A 13369-nucleotide genomic window follows, 5' to 3' on the forward strand; every position below is an offset into this window, starting at 1 on the left:
AAGGAAAGGAAGGAAAAAAAGAGGTGTTCCTTTGGCTGCGCGGTCACTGCTCATAGCACTTTTACTTAACCCCACATGTTTTATTCCCTGGAATCAATTACATGTTTCTCTGTCGTGACAAGTTTTAGTCCCAACCCTCACAATGTATGGGCCAGTATCTCTTATGCATTTAAGATTTATATTATATTTTTTTTTTATATATATAAAGAGTTTAATATCTCTCATATTATAGGAGATAAATTTATTTCCTATACACACATAAAAATATGTGTGATCATGTTTTTTTTTCTCTATCTTTTCTTTACATGACCCCACATGGGTCACACACACTTTTAAATGTATGTATAATATAATTTTATCTCTTACAACATTAAAAAAATCAAATTTATATATAAATTATAGTTTAATAATTAAGTTTATCTAACATTATCGGTTAGCTCTACCTAAATTTTGAGTTCCAATTCCCTACCAAAATACCATGCAAGATAATGTCTCATTGTTGTTTTCCTAGTAGTAGTTTTCGTTTTCAGAATCCCCTGTGGTCCGTTCATATTACTATTCTCGCGGTGGCGATGGATTAGTCGATGTGATGTTGGATCATCCCTCCTCTTCCACTCTTGAGGCATTTTCTTGATTCCTCGACACATCAGCAATCTTTTTATATTGATTTGTAATAAACGTATTTTCTTCAATTTTATAATCTTTAAAAAATTAAGCCATTAAGATTAATCTAGTAGTGAGGAGTTTTGGTAGCTTGTATTAGATTGTGTGTTATTTCTACTTGTATTTAAAAAAAAAAATATCTTTAAAAAATTGTATAATCCCAATATTTGACATTTGAGTTTTGGCTTGAATCATCAAATCCTTTTGTATGCTTAGAAATAATTTGTCGAGCTTCCTACCGGTCTTGGCTAAGCAGTACCAATTCAAGCTTATTGGGTTTTTTTTTTTTTTTTTTGAATTTCATGATCTTAATTATCTGTTTAGGGCAAAATATGTTCGTTGGTATCCCTATAATCAAGATAAAAAAGAGACCCAAATAAATATAAGACTAATCCCGAGTAAAATATTATGAAAATTATTCAATTTTAAACCAAAAGTCCTATCTGAATTCAAAGTTCGAACAAACTTATAATTCCACTATTAAGTTAAAAATTCAATATATATACAAAAGCATTTCCATTAGCTACTTAACAAACAGAAAAAAATAGTAACACTTTTTAGATATATTAAATTATTTTTGGATCTTCAGAGAGTAGCTTAAATTTTAAAATAATTGATCCTTGACATTAAATTATAATCTCCATTAAGAGCTTAATTAATCTTAGAAGGTTCTAGCGAAAAAAAAATCATAGTCACTTTTACTTTTCATAACAACATTTTTTAATAAAATAAATTCAAAAAAACACGTGTGTTTGAACTTGTAGATGAATTCATACATTTCGATTAGTATGAATAAAAAACAGTAGAAACCACAGGCATATGATGGAATATGCACCGAAGTCCGTGTGGCCGTATGAAATGAAACAGCCATACAAGTTAGCAAAATATTTAAAATTTCAATATAATAAAGTGTGACCCATGACCACGAGAAACAATTTATTTAGCCTCAATCATTTGGGCACTATATGATTCATTGTTTGAAAACTAGCTATGACTTAAACAAAGATGTTAAGAATGAAAGCTTGAACTTCTTCAGAGATTAACGCTGACACTCTTGAAACCTTGACTGAGTTGCTTTTTAGACAGCAATGATGTGAACGCTGACATTCTTGAAACCTCGACTGAGTTGTTTTTTAAGACAGTGATGTTGTGTTTATGTTAGGCAAAGACTGACTTTGACCTCATCTTTTTTGTTGAATCAGTCAAAATCAAATGGACAACTACTCAAAATTTGCCCTTAATTATGTGTGTCTTTGTTGGCCATTGCCAAAACGACAGATACTTATTCCATTCCAGGAATCTTCTATTTTTGATGATGTCATTGTTGGAGGTTCAGAGTCAAGTATCTCCTCCATCCTTCTTCTTTGCTTCAAGAAGTGTTGCATGCTTAAGTATGCATAGAATCTTGGTCATGCTTTTTGCTACCCATCCTTTTTAAAGCTTACTTCTTAATTTAACCAAAAGACTTGTGTTAGGTACCTCAAAATTATTACACATTTGATTATGTTTCCTACGTTTTCAATCTAAGACCATTTAATTTGACTTAAAAATAAAGAACAAAAAAGTAGAGTTTTCCCCCCTTTGTTTCATGAATTTTTTTTCTTTTTGAATGAATCACAGTTATCTTTTACGAAAGGCAATCATGTTCGTGACAAGTTCATGATTAAAATTTTAAATTCCTCCTAAAAATAATATTGAAAATGAACGAATGCATGCTCTCATTATACTTGCTTAGCTCCTATACATCAACTGAACTACCATCATTTGATACACATACTCCCATGTGCCAACGTTTCATGAATTTCATCGTACACATTTCTAATAAGACTCAAACCTCAATCCTTCAAGATGAAACGTTATTCAACACTCAAAAATTAGAGAATCCTTTAAAGACTAAATTACTTGTTACTAATTACGGTGAAATTTCAACAAAAACATAGGTACAATAGAATATTAGAAGGGTACCCCCATAAAATTTTGAGTTGCTTGGACTATTGGTCGTAAAGCATACATCGAAATTGGACTAATGGGCACCGACAAATTAGTCTTTAGGCTAATAATCAATGTTCGGTGCAAGAAGCACGAAAATCAACTTGATGGCACGAAAGGAGTAAAGAAGATCCTGAAAGAAAAAGGATATAGGAAACAAATGTATGATATAAAAGTATGATGTTGGAAGGAGGATGGGCCTATTGTTTGGGAAGGACCCACGATGACAGGCATACACAACACGTAGCCCAATAAAAAGATCCAAATTCGGGCAGAAAAAAACCATATGTGTGTGTGCCTGCAGGGCCAAAGCCTCTGTCTTAAACACCAAATTTAAAATTAAAAAAACTATTGTAGCATTTTATATATAGTTTTCTATGCCTGAAGAGTTGCTTGTTTTCTGTTACTTATCTGTCATTGTCAGGTCCATTATTCCAATTGGTTATGTACGACGTTGAGGAGGGAGAGCAGGGGAAAGAAGAGAAAGATACGGAGAGAATTGGATTAAACTTTTATTGATTTGGAAACACCCAATGCTACATATCTCTACGTACTGATAAAGATAAAAAGTAACTAAAGATAAGCCTAACAATTCTAATTTAAAATAAATATATAGAACAAATAGATAGATAGACTCCTAACTATACTAATAATTCTAATTCAACTAATGGATAAGGTTCCTAGCTTTACTTCATCAGATAATCCTTATATTGCTTGGGAAGCATCCTTGTAAGGTTGGATCTATGATTTGGAGATCGCAGGCCCAGTCATTACTATGAGCTGGGTTATAGGACTTGGGTTGACCAAATGTGCAATAGGTTATATCTTCTTTCTTTTTTTCCCTCTGGACTACATAACATAGCAAAAGTTTTGTTACTCAAGGGGTGTCATCAGTTCATATAGTTGTGTAAGAAATTGAACATAGAACAAAAAGCTCAACCCTAGCTCCCAGATACTTCTGTTCCGTTGTTACATGTATTGTCATTAGTCGCTCCATTAAATTTAAACTTCTACAAGCATACATGAATCATGAATGGCCCACTTTTAGTGCTTCTTCTAAAACAGTCTTGCACAGTTATTGAACTAAATTAGAGTATGAAGTATAGAAATGTTTTCGAAATGGTTAAAATATGTTGATTTAAAGAAGAGGGAAGAGGCACTGATGTGCATCAAAGCTTTTAGGTTTCTCGGATTAGCCTCATGTGAGCTGAGGGTGCTAAGGGTGAAGTATGTATCGGTTACAGTTACGACTGTGAGGTGAATTCAACAGAGTAACAGTATTACAGAGTGGAGACGATGAACAGTAGATAAGATATGACCTCTTTGTATGAAAGGCTAAAGATTCCCTCCTATAACGCAAAGTGTGATGCCATAACCGTTTTTCAACCCTGTGGACCCCAGTAGATGTGAGGCGGCATGACCTATCACGTGTAACATACATGCAATGAAAATGTGATGAGACACATGTATAAAAGAGTCACGTGCTGGATAATAGTGGACCCTCTCGACAGTTTAGGTTATGACTGGATCGCTCTATTCGACCGGACCAGAACAATTCTCACAACTTATAATTCATTGGTTCTTAAATTGTATATAATAACACCCGATGGCTAGTTTATACTTTATACTATGACTATGATTTTAAGAGAGTAGATGCTCTAAAATATTAATACTCATGTGATCAGGTTTCATGGGAGATCTACACTTAGGTATTTCATTTTTAACATGTTTGATATTTAGGTAGATATTAAATATATTTGAGATTAATTAGAAAATAAAACTAATTTTATTATATTTAAATTTAATTTCTACAAGTTTACTTTTTCTATATCTTTACAATATATTTCATACTTTTATATCTTTTAAACTAATTCAAATAACATCACTTTTTGAAAAATTAGGGGAAAATATAACAAATAACTTTTGTAATAACAGAATGGATGGTGTCAAGTTTAGCTACTCAAACATTATATAAGTATTATAATAGTTGATTTTGAAAAGTAAAAGGGACAATCGTCTCGTAATTCTCTCTGACTCCACCATTGGCTTTGAACGAGATAATAAAGTAAAAGGTTCAGCATATTATATGATTCTTTTATCTATATGAAGTGATTATTTATAGTTGTACAAAAGGCATTTCAGATATATGGATGGGTTAAGGTTGGTTATTTAGAGCCTGTTGGATGATATATTTTTTTAAATTTTCTCATAAAAAACCTTTCTTGTTACAAACTAATGTTCGAATATTTGTTTTTAAAAAAAGAAAAAGTCAAAAGTTCGTTTTTTTTCAAAACTAAAATTTCTAACTTTTAAAAGAAATAGAAGTCAAAAGTCAAATAATTTTCTCAAAATTCAAAATTGCCCTAATCCCGCTCCACCACCACCATAACCTTAACCCAAACCCAAACCAAAACCAATTTCATCTCCGTCGTCACTATCACTACCACCTCCTCTATTATTGTCACTACCATCACCACCATCACCCCCACTGCCCTGCCATCACCACCACCTCCTCCACAACCAAATTTGCTTCCATGATTTGTTTTCACATGTCCTTTTTAGTAATTTAATAGATGAAAAATGCTTTTTAATTTTAACATCCAAATAATATATTTCATTAAAAGTATTTTTCATATATTACGTACATCCAAATATAAAATAACTTTAACTTTAAAATAAAATCCTTCAAAAATAACTAAGGTATAATTTTTTTTTTTTCAAATGCTCATCCAAACAGGCTTTTAGTTTACCAAAAAAAAAAAGTGGTTCATTTATTGGTGGCCTAATTTTCTTTTAAATTTAATGGTATGGGTCATGGATTGGCCCGCAAGACATTGCAGGATTTTTAGCATTGTGGGCTTTTTAGCCTAGAATTTTTACATTGTAGGCTTTTTTTAGCCTTGGACAACATAGGCTAATTGGATGGGCCGATACATACGGATAGTCTTACAAATGAGACGATCGGGCGATGCGAGAAGGGACAACCAGTAGAATCGTGGGTGGGCCACTGGCTCGGGTTATTACTTATTAAGTTACGTTACTTTTCTTTTTTTTTTAATTAGGGTTCACTTTTTTTTTCTGCAGTCACTTCAGATAACTTATCTGCAGTAAGCCTAATACGATATTGTTTTGGACGAGAATTATGTTGTTTTGTAATTTTAATTTATTTCATAGTTATTATAGTCTTTATAATTATAATTTTTTAGTCTTTCAATCTCAAAACGACGTCATTTTGAGAATAAATACAGATAACTTATCTGCAGTAACTGCAGAAATATTTTTCTGTTTTAATTAATATAAAACATTAATCAAGAATGAAATTACTAAAATTAAAGGACAAACTTTTGAATACATACATACCATCAAGGGTATTTTAGTAAACATACCCATTAATATTGAAGAATTTACAATAAAATTTTAGTTACAGAGATTAAGCATAAATAAATTTTAAAATCACATATAAAACTTTATTTAGCAATTTATTTATTTTTACAAAATTAAAAAAATTCACATAACATATCAAATTCATTTACTTCATGATTAATTTATATAAACACTTATAAGATTAATGATATATATTTTTTCAATAATTTTCTGGTTTTATTTATTAAAAATTTATTACAAATCATCAAAAAATTATTCATCTCAAAATTAAAGAAAAAAAATGATATGTAATATATTAAATGCAAAAAAAAATAAAAATGTGGAACTCGCAAAGTGGGTAATCCTTGACTTTGAGACCCAATTTTCTCCAATCAATTATCCCAATAAGGGGTGTTTGTATAGGAGATATTTTTTTTTACTGAGAAAAAAAGATTTCTAAGAATATGGTAGTAAACATTTTTGCCTATGTAAGTTATGAAAAAATGTTTGGTATGTTAAAATTATATCGAAAAAGTTGAGTTAATTTTACTAATGTTGTATTTGGTTGGTGATAAAATATAAATGTGATTTAGAAGCAAAATGAACATTTCGTGTTTCTTGCCACAAATTTCTAAGACATCTTCATGTCTTATCATAGGCCAATTTTGACAAAAAAATGTAAAACACTTTTCATGGATTATGGGTAAAAATAAATACCACCTTTGAAATGAGATTTTTTTTTTTCCAATGTCATGTTAAAAAAGAGATTCATGGGCATAATATTATACCTGCACTCTTATCACATCCTCCGTACCAAACATGGTTAACAAAAATTCCACATCCCACTGTTAACAAAAATTCCACATCCCACTTTCTCAAGATTTCTATTACATTCTTCAGACCAAACACCCTATAAGGGCATTACTTTTCTCAAGATTTCTATCATATTCTCCATGCCAAACATCCGCCATTACTTTCCTACAACAGCAGCAAAAAAACAGTGTCTGTCTCAAAGATAAAAAACAAGACCCACCAATTTTTTTTAAAAAAAAAAAATTATTAAGATTCGACATTGTATACTGATAATTTTGTATCAGAAAAAGTATTTTTGCCTTATAATAATTAATGAGTGCTTTGACCTTAAAAGGGTCAAACAGCCCGCCAAATATCCCATGAATGCTGGAGTTTTTACCTTTCCTAATTCCCATCACCAAATGTGACAAGGTGAATTTTTATTACGTCCCAACCCTCAGGGAGAAAATCCCTTAATTCAGGTTTTTGAATGACTCAGTTCTCGTGGGATCCCGAATTTATGATTTTTTTTTTTATCATTCCGAAGTACTCAACGCTACACTGTCTCGCATAGTTGCCCTCAAGGTTTGTATATTGCCTATACTATTTTAGGATTTGGATCCTCTAATGTGAAAAAGGTGATCATGTGATCAAGTTATTTGATCACAATCACTCGTTTAAAAAGATCACTTTTTCACGTGAGATCCAAATCCACTATTTTCATTCTTCTTTTTTACTTCAGATAGTTTGAAATTAATCTTGCTTAGTGATCATTCATAACAATGAGAAGGAGGGAATAAGAATTGATTAGAATATTATTCAAAACTAGGAGTTGAATAGGAATATGATTTAAATAGAGAAGAGGGAATCGAGACAAAACATAAAAAAGTGAATTTAAGTTTGAATAAAACGCATTGAAATGAACAGTAGAGGCTGACATAGAAGCAGGAGTCAATACCCGAACCACAACCCTTACTAACTAGTGAGGCGCCATCATCACGAAATGGTCCTCCCAGAAAGCCAAGGGTACTATCTGGTGCGCTCTTGACTCCCTCAGTCCCTCTACCCTCTCTCACACACATAAAATTACCATTCCATATTGTATCTCACAATTTTAACCACACCCTCACTCCAATATTAATGGTTACACAACTTAATTTCCTAACACACTTCCCTACCTAATTCCTACACAAATCCATCTTTATTTGAAACATTGAAACACGGGTAGGAAGTAAACATTTTTGTGACTTGAGATTAGAATCAGCTCTATTCACTGCTTGGGTGGTGTACTAGTGGTGGGTTCAGTGCAAGACCCAACAAAGCTGCTGTTAGTGCTGCTACAAAGAGTGGCTTCAATTTGGTGCAGCGTGTTGCAGAGATGGTTATTGATTGCTGTCACGCTTGAAAGGTTGAGCTTTGCAGAAGGGATTGTGCTTGCAAGAACTTGCAACCCCATGATGAGAAGGCAACCTGAATTAACAGTACTAGTAGTAGTAGTAGCTTGTGGTTCTGTGACACCTTCAGATGAATTGCCATTGGTTGAAACCATTGGCACTATCATGAACCCTTGAGGAAGAAGGGAAATGCAAGAAGGATCCTCGCCACTCATGGCTAGCTGAATGGAATCCACATCAATGGTGGCGTAAACTACTAAGCTTCCAGATTGATCGGTGCAACTCTCTTGCAGCATTAGCTCTACATTCTGGGATGAGTTGCTAGCTACCTGCATGTGTAAGAAAACATAAAAGTTTAAAAAAAAAAAGGTTTCACTTGCATTCAAATTCGATCCTTCAATATCAAATCAAAATTTGTTCAATTTGTCAAATGATCTTACATTTATACGAAGAAGGGAAATGCAGTTTCCTGGATGTGAACCATTTGCAATATGAGCCACTTCATTTAATGAGTTCCCATTGGAAAGAGCATCCATCTGCATAAAAAAATAAAAAATAAAAAAATTGTGATTATTGTTTAGTTATAACTGTTGCAATAGGTTGGAGTTGAGGATTGAAACTTGTTTGTAGTACCTGAGATCTGTGGCGTTCGTCCCTGAGGAGATCAAAGACCCTGGTATGAGAATAGGGTAGCCAAGTGGTTGAAACGGCACTGAGAATAACCCCATTAGGTTGGCCAGGCTCTGTGATTTTCCTAGTTGTGATTCTAACAGTGTCTTCAGGGTTATCTGATATGGCTGTCCATGATTGACCACCGGAGGTACTCATGTTAAGGCTAAACGTTTTTATCATTCTTTGGGCTAGTTTCATCAAGTTCTTTCGCGCTTCTGGTGAAGGTATCACTGCAATACACAAGAAATTAACACTATATTTGTTTTAAATGAAAAAAAATTCCATCTTTCTTTGAGTTCATTTGTTAATTAATATGAGTAAATGTGGCTTGATAGAAGTTAATGCACTTAACAATATTGAGAAAGGTAGATAAGATTTTGACAAACCTCCAAGATCCGATATGTTTCTGGCCATGAGGCTCGCAACCCTCTCACATTGTCTCTGCAAAACTCCTAACCAGCGCTGCGCTCCAAATGCCATTCCACTGTAGACATAGTTACAGAATATCTGATGGACAGGTTTCTCTTCTACTTTTGCATGCTCAACCCATGTTACCTGCATATATAATCCAGAACATCTAAGGTCATGTACAACTTTTGCATAAAAAAGGCTCCCTAATGCATGCATGAAAATCACAAAGTACAAAAAAATTTATTAAAGTAAACACATACTCCATAAAATGTTGGGATTGAAATATTAAGGAAAAGCTCCAATTCTGTAAAAATTCTAACAAATAATGATATCTTAGAAACTGGACTTACCCTTGAATACCCATTTGGCATGTCTTGAATCACACAGCCAGAACACCTTCTGCAGTATCTGGGATAAGAAGGGTGAAAATTTTCGTGAAAGCTATCAATAGGAAAATCAACAATGACCCAGGTTCCCTGCTCAGCATTTTGTTGACAATACCGAAGAAAATGAGTCTCACGAGTGGACACCAAAGGAGAAAGAACTTGGAATTCTGCATACATCTTAAAAAAAAAAGAAAAAGAAAAAAGCAATATATCAATAGCGAAGCAAATTAATTTATGGAATACTATCAATTCAATATTTACGCAGCAATTTGACTCCTACCAGCTGAAGAGATCCACTCGCATGACCAGAAGCACCAGAAGATATAATTTGGACAGTTTTTGCTCTAGAAACGATTGTAGGAAACAATTCCATCCATTTATGCTAAAAATTAACAATGTAAAAGAGCAAAAGTCATTAGAAAAATTGGACATAGAGGGGAAGAAAAGGACGATGAACAATTCAACAATCACTTACAGCATCAAGAAAAGCATCAACAAGAGTGACGCTATTCATTATAACCACAGAAGTGTCACGGCTAGCTTCAGTCCTTAGTTCACTTCGATTTTTGAGATTCAAAGGCCATGGAAACAGCCTTGCATGCTCATCAAAATTAAGCACTTCCCTCTCACTCTCACTGCTTCGGACCCAAAGTGGCTCGTTTAACTGACACATCTTCACTAGCTCAGACATGGCAGAAGCTGCAAGCTGCAAGGCCAGAGACTTCTCTTCTTCCATTAAGAGACCACCCTCTGGAAATGGTGAAGCTTCAGGAGGCAACATGGGAACAGGAATCATTTCAGTGCAAGGAGCAATGGGATCCCCAAAGTGCCTTGGGTATATGTTCATGTCCAAATCCAATGAAGGAGGAGCCATAAGAGCTTGAGCTGCTCCCATTGTTTGGATTGGACGACCAGCGTATCTTGATGTGATACAACACACTCGTTCTAGCTGCAAAACATTCACATTGTGAAAATTACATTCATACATTAACAAAGGGATTATAATTTATAAATAGGTAAGTATAAGATCTATCTTGCACAGAAAAATATTTCCCATTGTTTGGACACGTGACGATATTTCGACACGTTAATCCTAAAAAATATTTTTTTTAATCTTAGCAACGAGTGTCGGAGTGTTGGACAAGACATGTCTTTTTTTTCTTCTTTTTTGAAGTGTTGGTACTTGATAGGATAAGACTATACATAGATTAACATAATAAAGAGTGATTTTTATTTACTTTATATTCACATTAATTCACGTAATGTTAATAGTATCAAACAGTGTTTCAATTATAATAATAGCATGCATACCTCTTCTCGTAACCGAGCATTTTCAAGTCTAAGCTGTTGTTCATCCAAGCCCAGATCAGCACCCATTATGCATGGCCCACCACAATTGGGACAGATAATACTACGTAGTGCAGCTTGTAACCGATAGTTCTCATTCTTTAGAGTCTCATTCTCTGCTCTAAGTATCACATTATCTGAACGATCTTGTTGTGCCTATAATCCAAAATTAATAAATAAAATAAAATAAAATGCATGATTACCGCAATACTAAAAAAAAATCTTCCGTATGTTTCGTAATATTGTATGAATAGTAGGGACTAGGATCGTTTATATAATTCTCAAAAGCCTTATAGTATAAATGCTTTGAAAGTTTATGGAGAAGGAAGACCCACCTTCATTCTAACCATAACACTGTAATGATATATAGCAATAAATATGAGTACCGTTTTGAGACCACATGTGACAGGTAGGGTTTAATGCGTACATTAATGGAATACAGACTGTATGATGGACAAACCAAGAACCATAAGTAAATGAGAGGAGTCTTCTGTTTCTTCTTTTTCTTTTCTTTTTTTCTATTCTAGCCATCACTGTGTAGCTGTTTATTAGGGCATAGGAAAAGAAGTTTTAATGCAAACCAATGAACGCGGTTTCATTGGGAAACGTGCCTATGTGTGAGAGACGTTTCAATTTAATAGCTGGAATTAAGAGCATATACCAGTTTAGGGTTTCTTATAACGTCAAAGTTAAAGGTCTTAATGGAAGCTGGAAAAGCGTGCTAATTAACTCGCTCAACGTACCTTCATCTGAGTTCGGCGATTCTGAAACCAGAACTTAACCTGACGCGGTTTCAGTCCAAGTTCATGACTCAGCTTCAGCCTCTGCTTATCGTCCGGGTGTGGACATTCCTTGAACAATCTGCCACCAAAGTTACACATGCAAACACCAAATTAATTAAAACCTTTAATGGAAAAATAAAAAGAAAAAAGAAAAAGATAGAGAGATAGAGAGAGAGATCTAAATGCTTACCCTTCCATCTCTTGGATCTGACGAGCAGTGTGCCTGTGATAACGTTTCTTCTTTGAAGGCTGTTCACTCTCTAGCTCATTCCCAGACTTGTCTTCAACTTGTTCACTACCAGAACCACTCTCTATCTCTTCCTTCCCTCGCAACATCCCATCTTCTTCTTTCTGTTTAAAAATCATATATATATATATAGGAAGAAAATCATCAAATCAAGAAGAAAGAGAGTTAATATTAACAACACAAAGTCACGGAAAAAAAAAAGGGTAGGGTTAATATATATATACCATGGAAGGAAAAGGTTGAAAAGGCATGGTGGGCAAGAAGTTGAAGTTAGGGTTCTGAATCGACGAGGAGAAGATGTTATCTGAGTTTACCACTACGTTTCCTCCGATAGTTGACATAACTTGACAATTCCCATACATTCTTCTTCCTTTGCTTTTTATAAAACACACTTCGCTTCTCTGCTTAAGACTTTGTTTTTATGTGCTCAGAGAGACCCTTGCTTCAGTTCAGCACAACCTGTCAAAACTTTCCCATATCAGAATCCAAACAATAAAATCTTAAAATATCCATCAAAACATTCTCATTGTAAAAAGATTCCTTCTTGGACAACCACACCCAAAATCTCAGACAGATCAACGTCCAAAATCTTTCAGAGATTTTTTTTTTTAACATGATCAGAAAAAATAAAAATAAAATAAAAAAGAAAATACCATGAGGATGTCTGAAACTGGTTTGTGATGGATATGATCTTAGTTCACACAACACTTCTTTACCTTATCCTAGTTTCTTTCTCTGTTCTTCTCTCATATAATGGTCATATTCACAACACTGCGTGTTGTAATAAATCGGTTAATTTAATAATTTACTGCCAAGTAAATGCAGGTCCACAGAAACCGATCAGCGCCACTTACTACGTCGGCTGTTACTTCCACGTGGCGCTTCCTTAATGGCCATTCCATTCGTTTCCCACACAGCCCTTCACCCAAAGTCAAACCTTTTTTTTCTTTCAACCCTGTCACCACGCGCTTCGTGGTTCCTTACTCTCTCTTGGTTGTCAGAGAGTGTATGGCACGCCCCGTGTTGGACGTTATTGATTTTTGCATTTTCACCTTTGGAGTGAGAGAGTGAGTGAGGGAAATATTGACTTCAAAGAGAAGAGAAGCGTTTTGAAGGGCAGGAATCAAGAATGGAGGGTCAAATAGATCACAGCCGTCTATTAATGGAGAGTGGACCCCATGTTTTGATCAACGGGTTTGCACTGCATTGGAGTTCTGCATGGTGAAAATGGGGATGGGACCACCCCGGATGAGTGAGTTATTTAATGAGGTTTGACACTGAAACCAGTGAGATCCAAGGGTGTCAATTTCAGGTGGGGACCAC

General features: G+C 34.2%; 1 protein-coding gene across 3 annotated transcripts; it reads right to left on the reverse strand.

The window, feature by feature from the left end:
• Window positions 1-7723: 7723 nt before the first annotated feature.
• LOC133289200 (homeobox-leucine zipper protein HDG5-like) lies at window positions 7724-12774 on the reverse strand. Of its 3 annotated transcripts, none has more exons than XM_061487086.1 (12): window positions 12700-12774; window positions 12271-12505; window positions 11990-12150; window positions 11761-11878; window positions 10982-11173; window positions 10146-10619; window positions 9951-10052; window positions 9635-9847; window positions 9260-9428; window positions 8835-9103; window positions 8642-8737; window positions 7724-8530 (listed from the first exon to the last, which is right to left on the reverse strand). In XM_061487086.1, the coding sequence occupies exons 2-12, from the start codon at window positions 12406-12408 to the stop codon at window positions 8078-8080; spliced, it is 2385 nt and encodes a 794-aa protein (XP_061343070.1). In that variant the 5' UTR covers window positions 12409-12505; window positions 12700-12774; the 3' UTR covers window positions 7724-8077. The 3 variants fall into 3 exon arrangements, with proteins under 3 accessions (XP_061343070.1, XP_061343072.1, XP_061343071.1); XM_061487088.1 differs by lacking the exon at window positions 12700-12774 and having other exon boundaries at window positions 12271-12324; window positions 12364-12585; XM_061487087.1 differs by lacking the exon at window positions 12700-12774 and having other exon boundaries at window positions 12271-12585.
• Window positions 12775-13369: the final 595 nt, after the last annotated feature.

This window comes from Gastrolobium bilobum, unplaced genomic scaffold (assembly GCF_033153095.1).
Source record: "Gastrolobium bilobum isolate Gb01-03AN ecotype WA unplaced genomic scaffold, APGP_CSIRO_Gbil_v1 utg10696, whole genome shotgun sequence".
In the NCBI taxonomy this organism is placed as follows: domain Eukaryota; kingdom Viridiplantae; phylum Streptophyta; class Magnoliopsida; order Fabales; family Fabaceae; genus Gastrolobium; species Gastrolobium bilobum.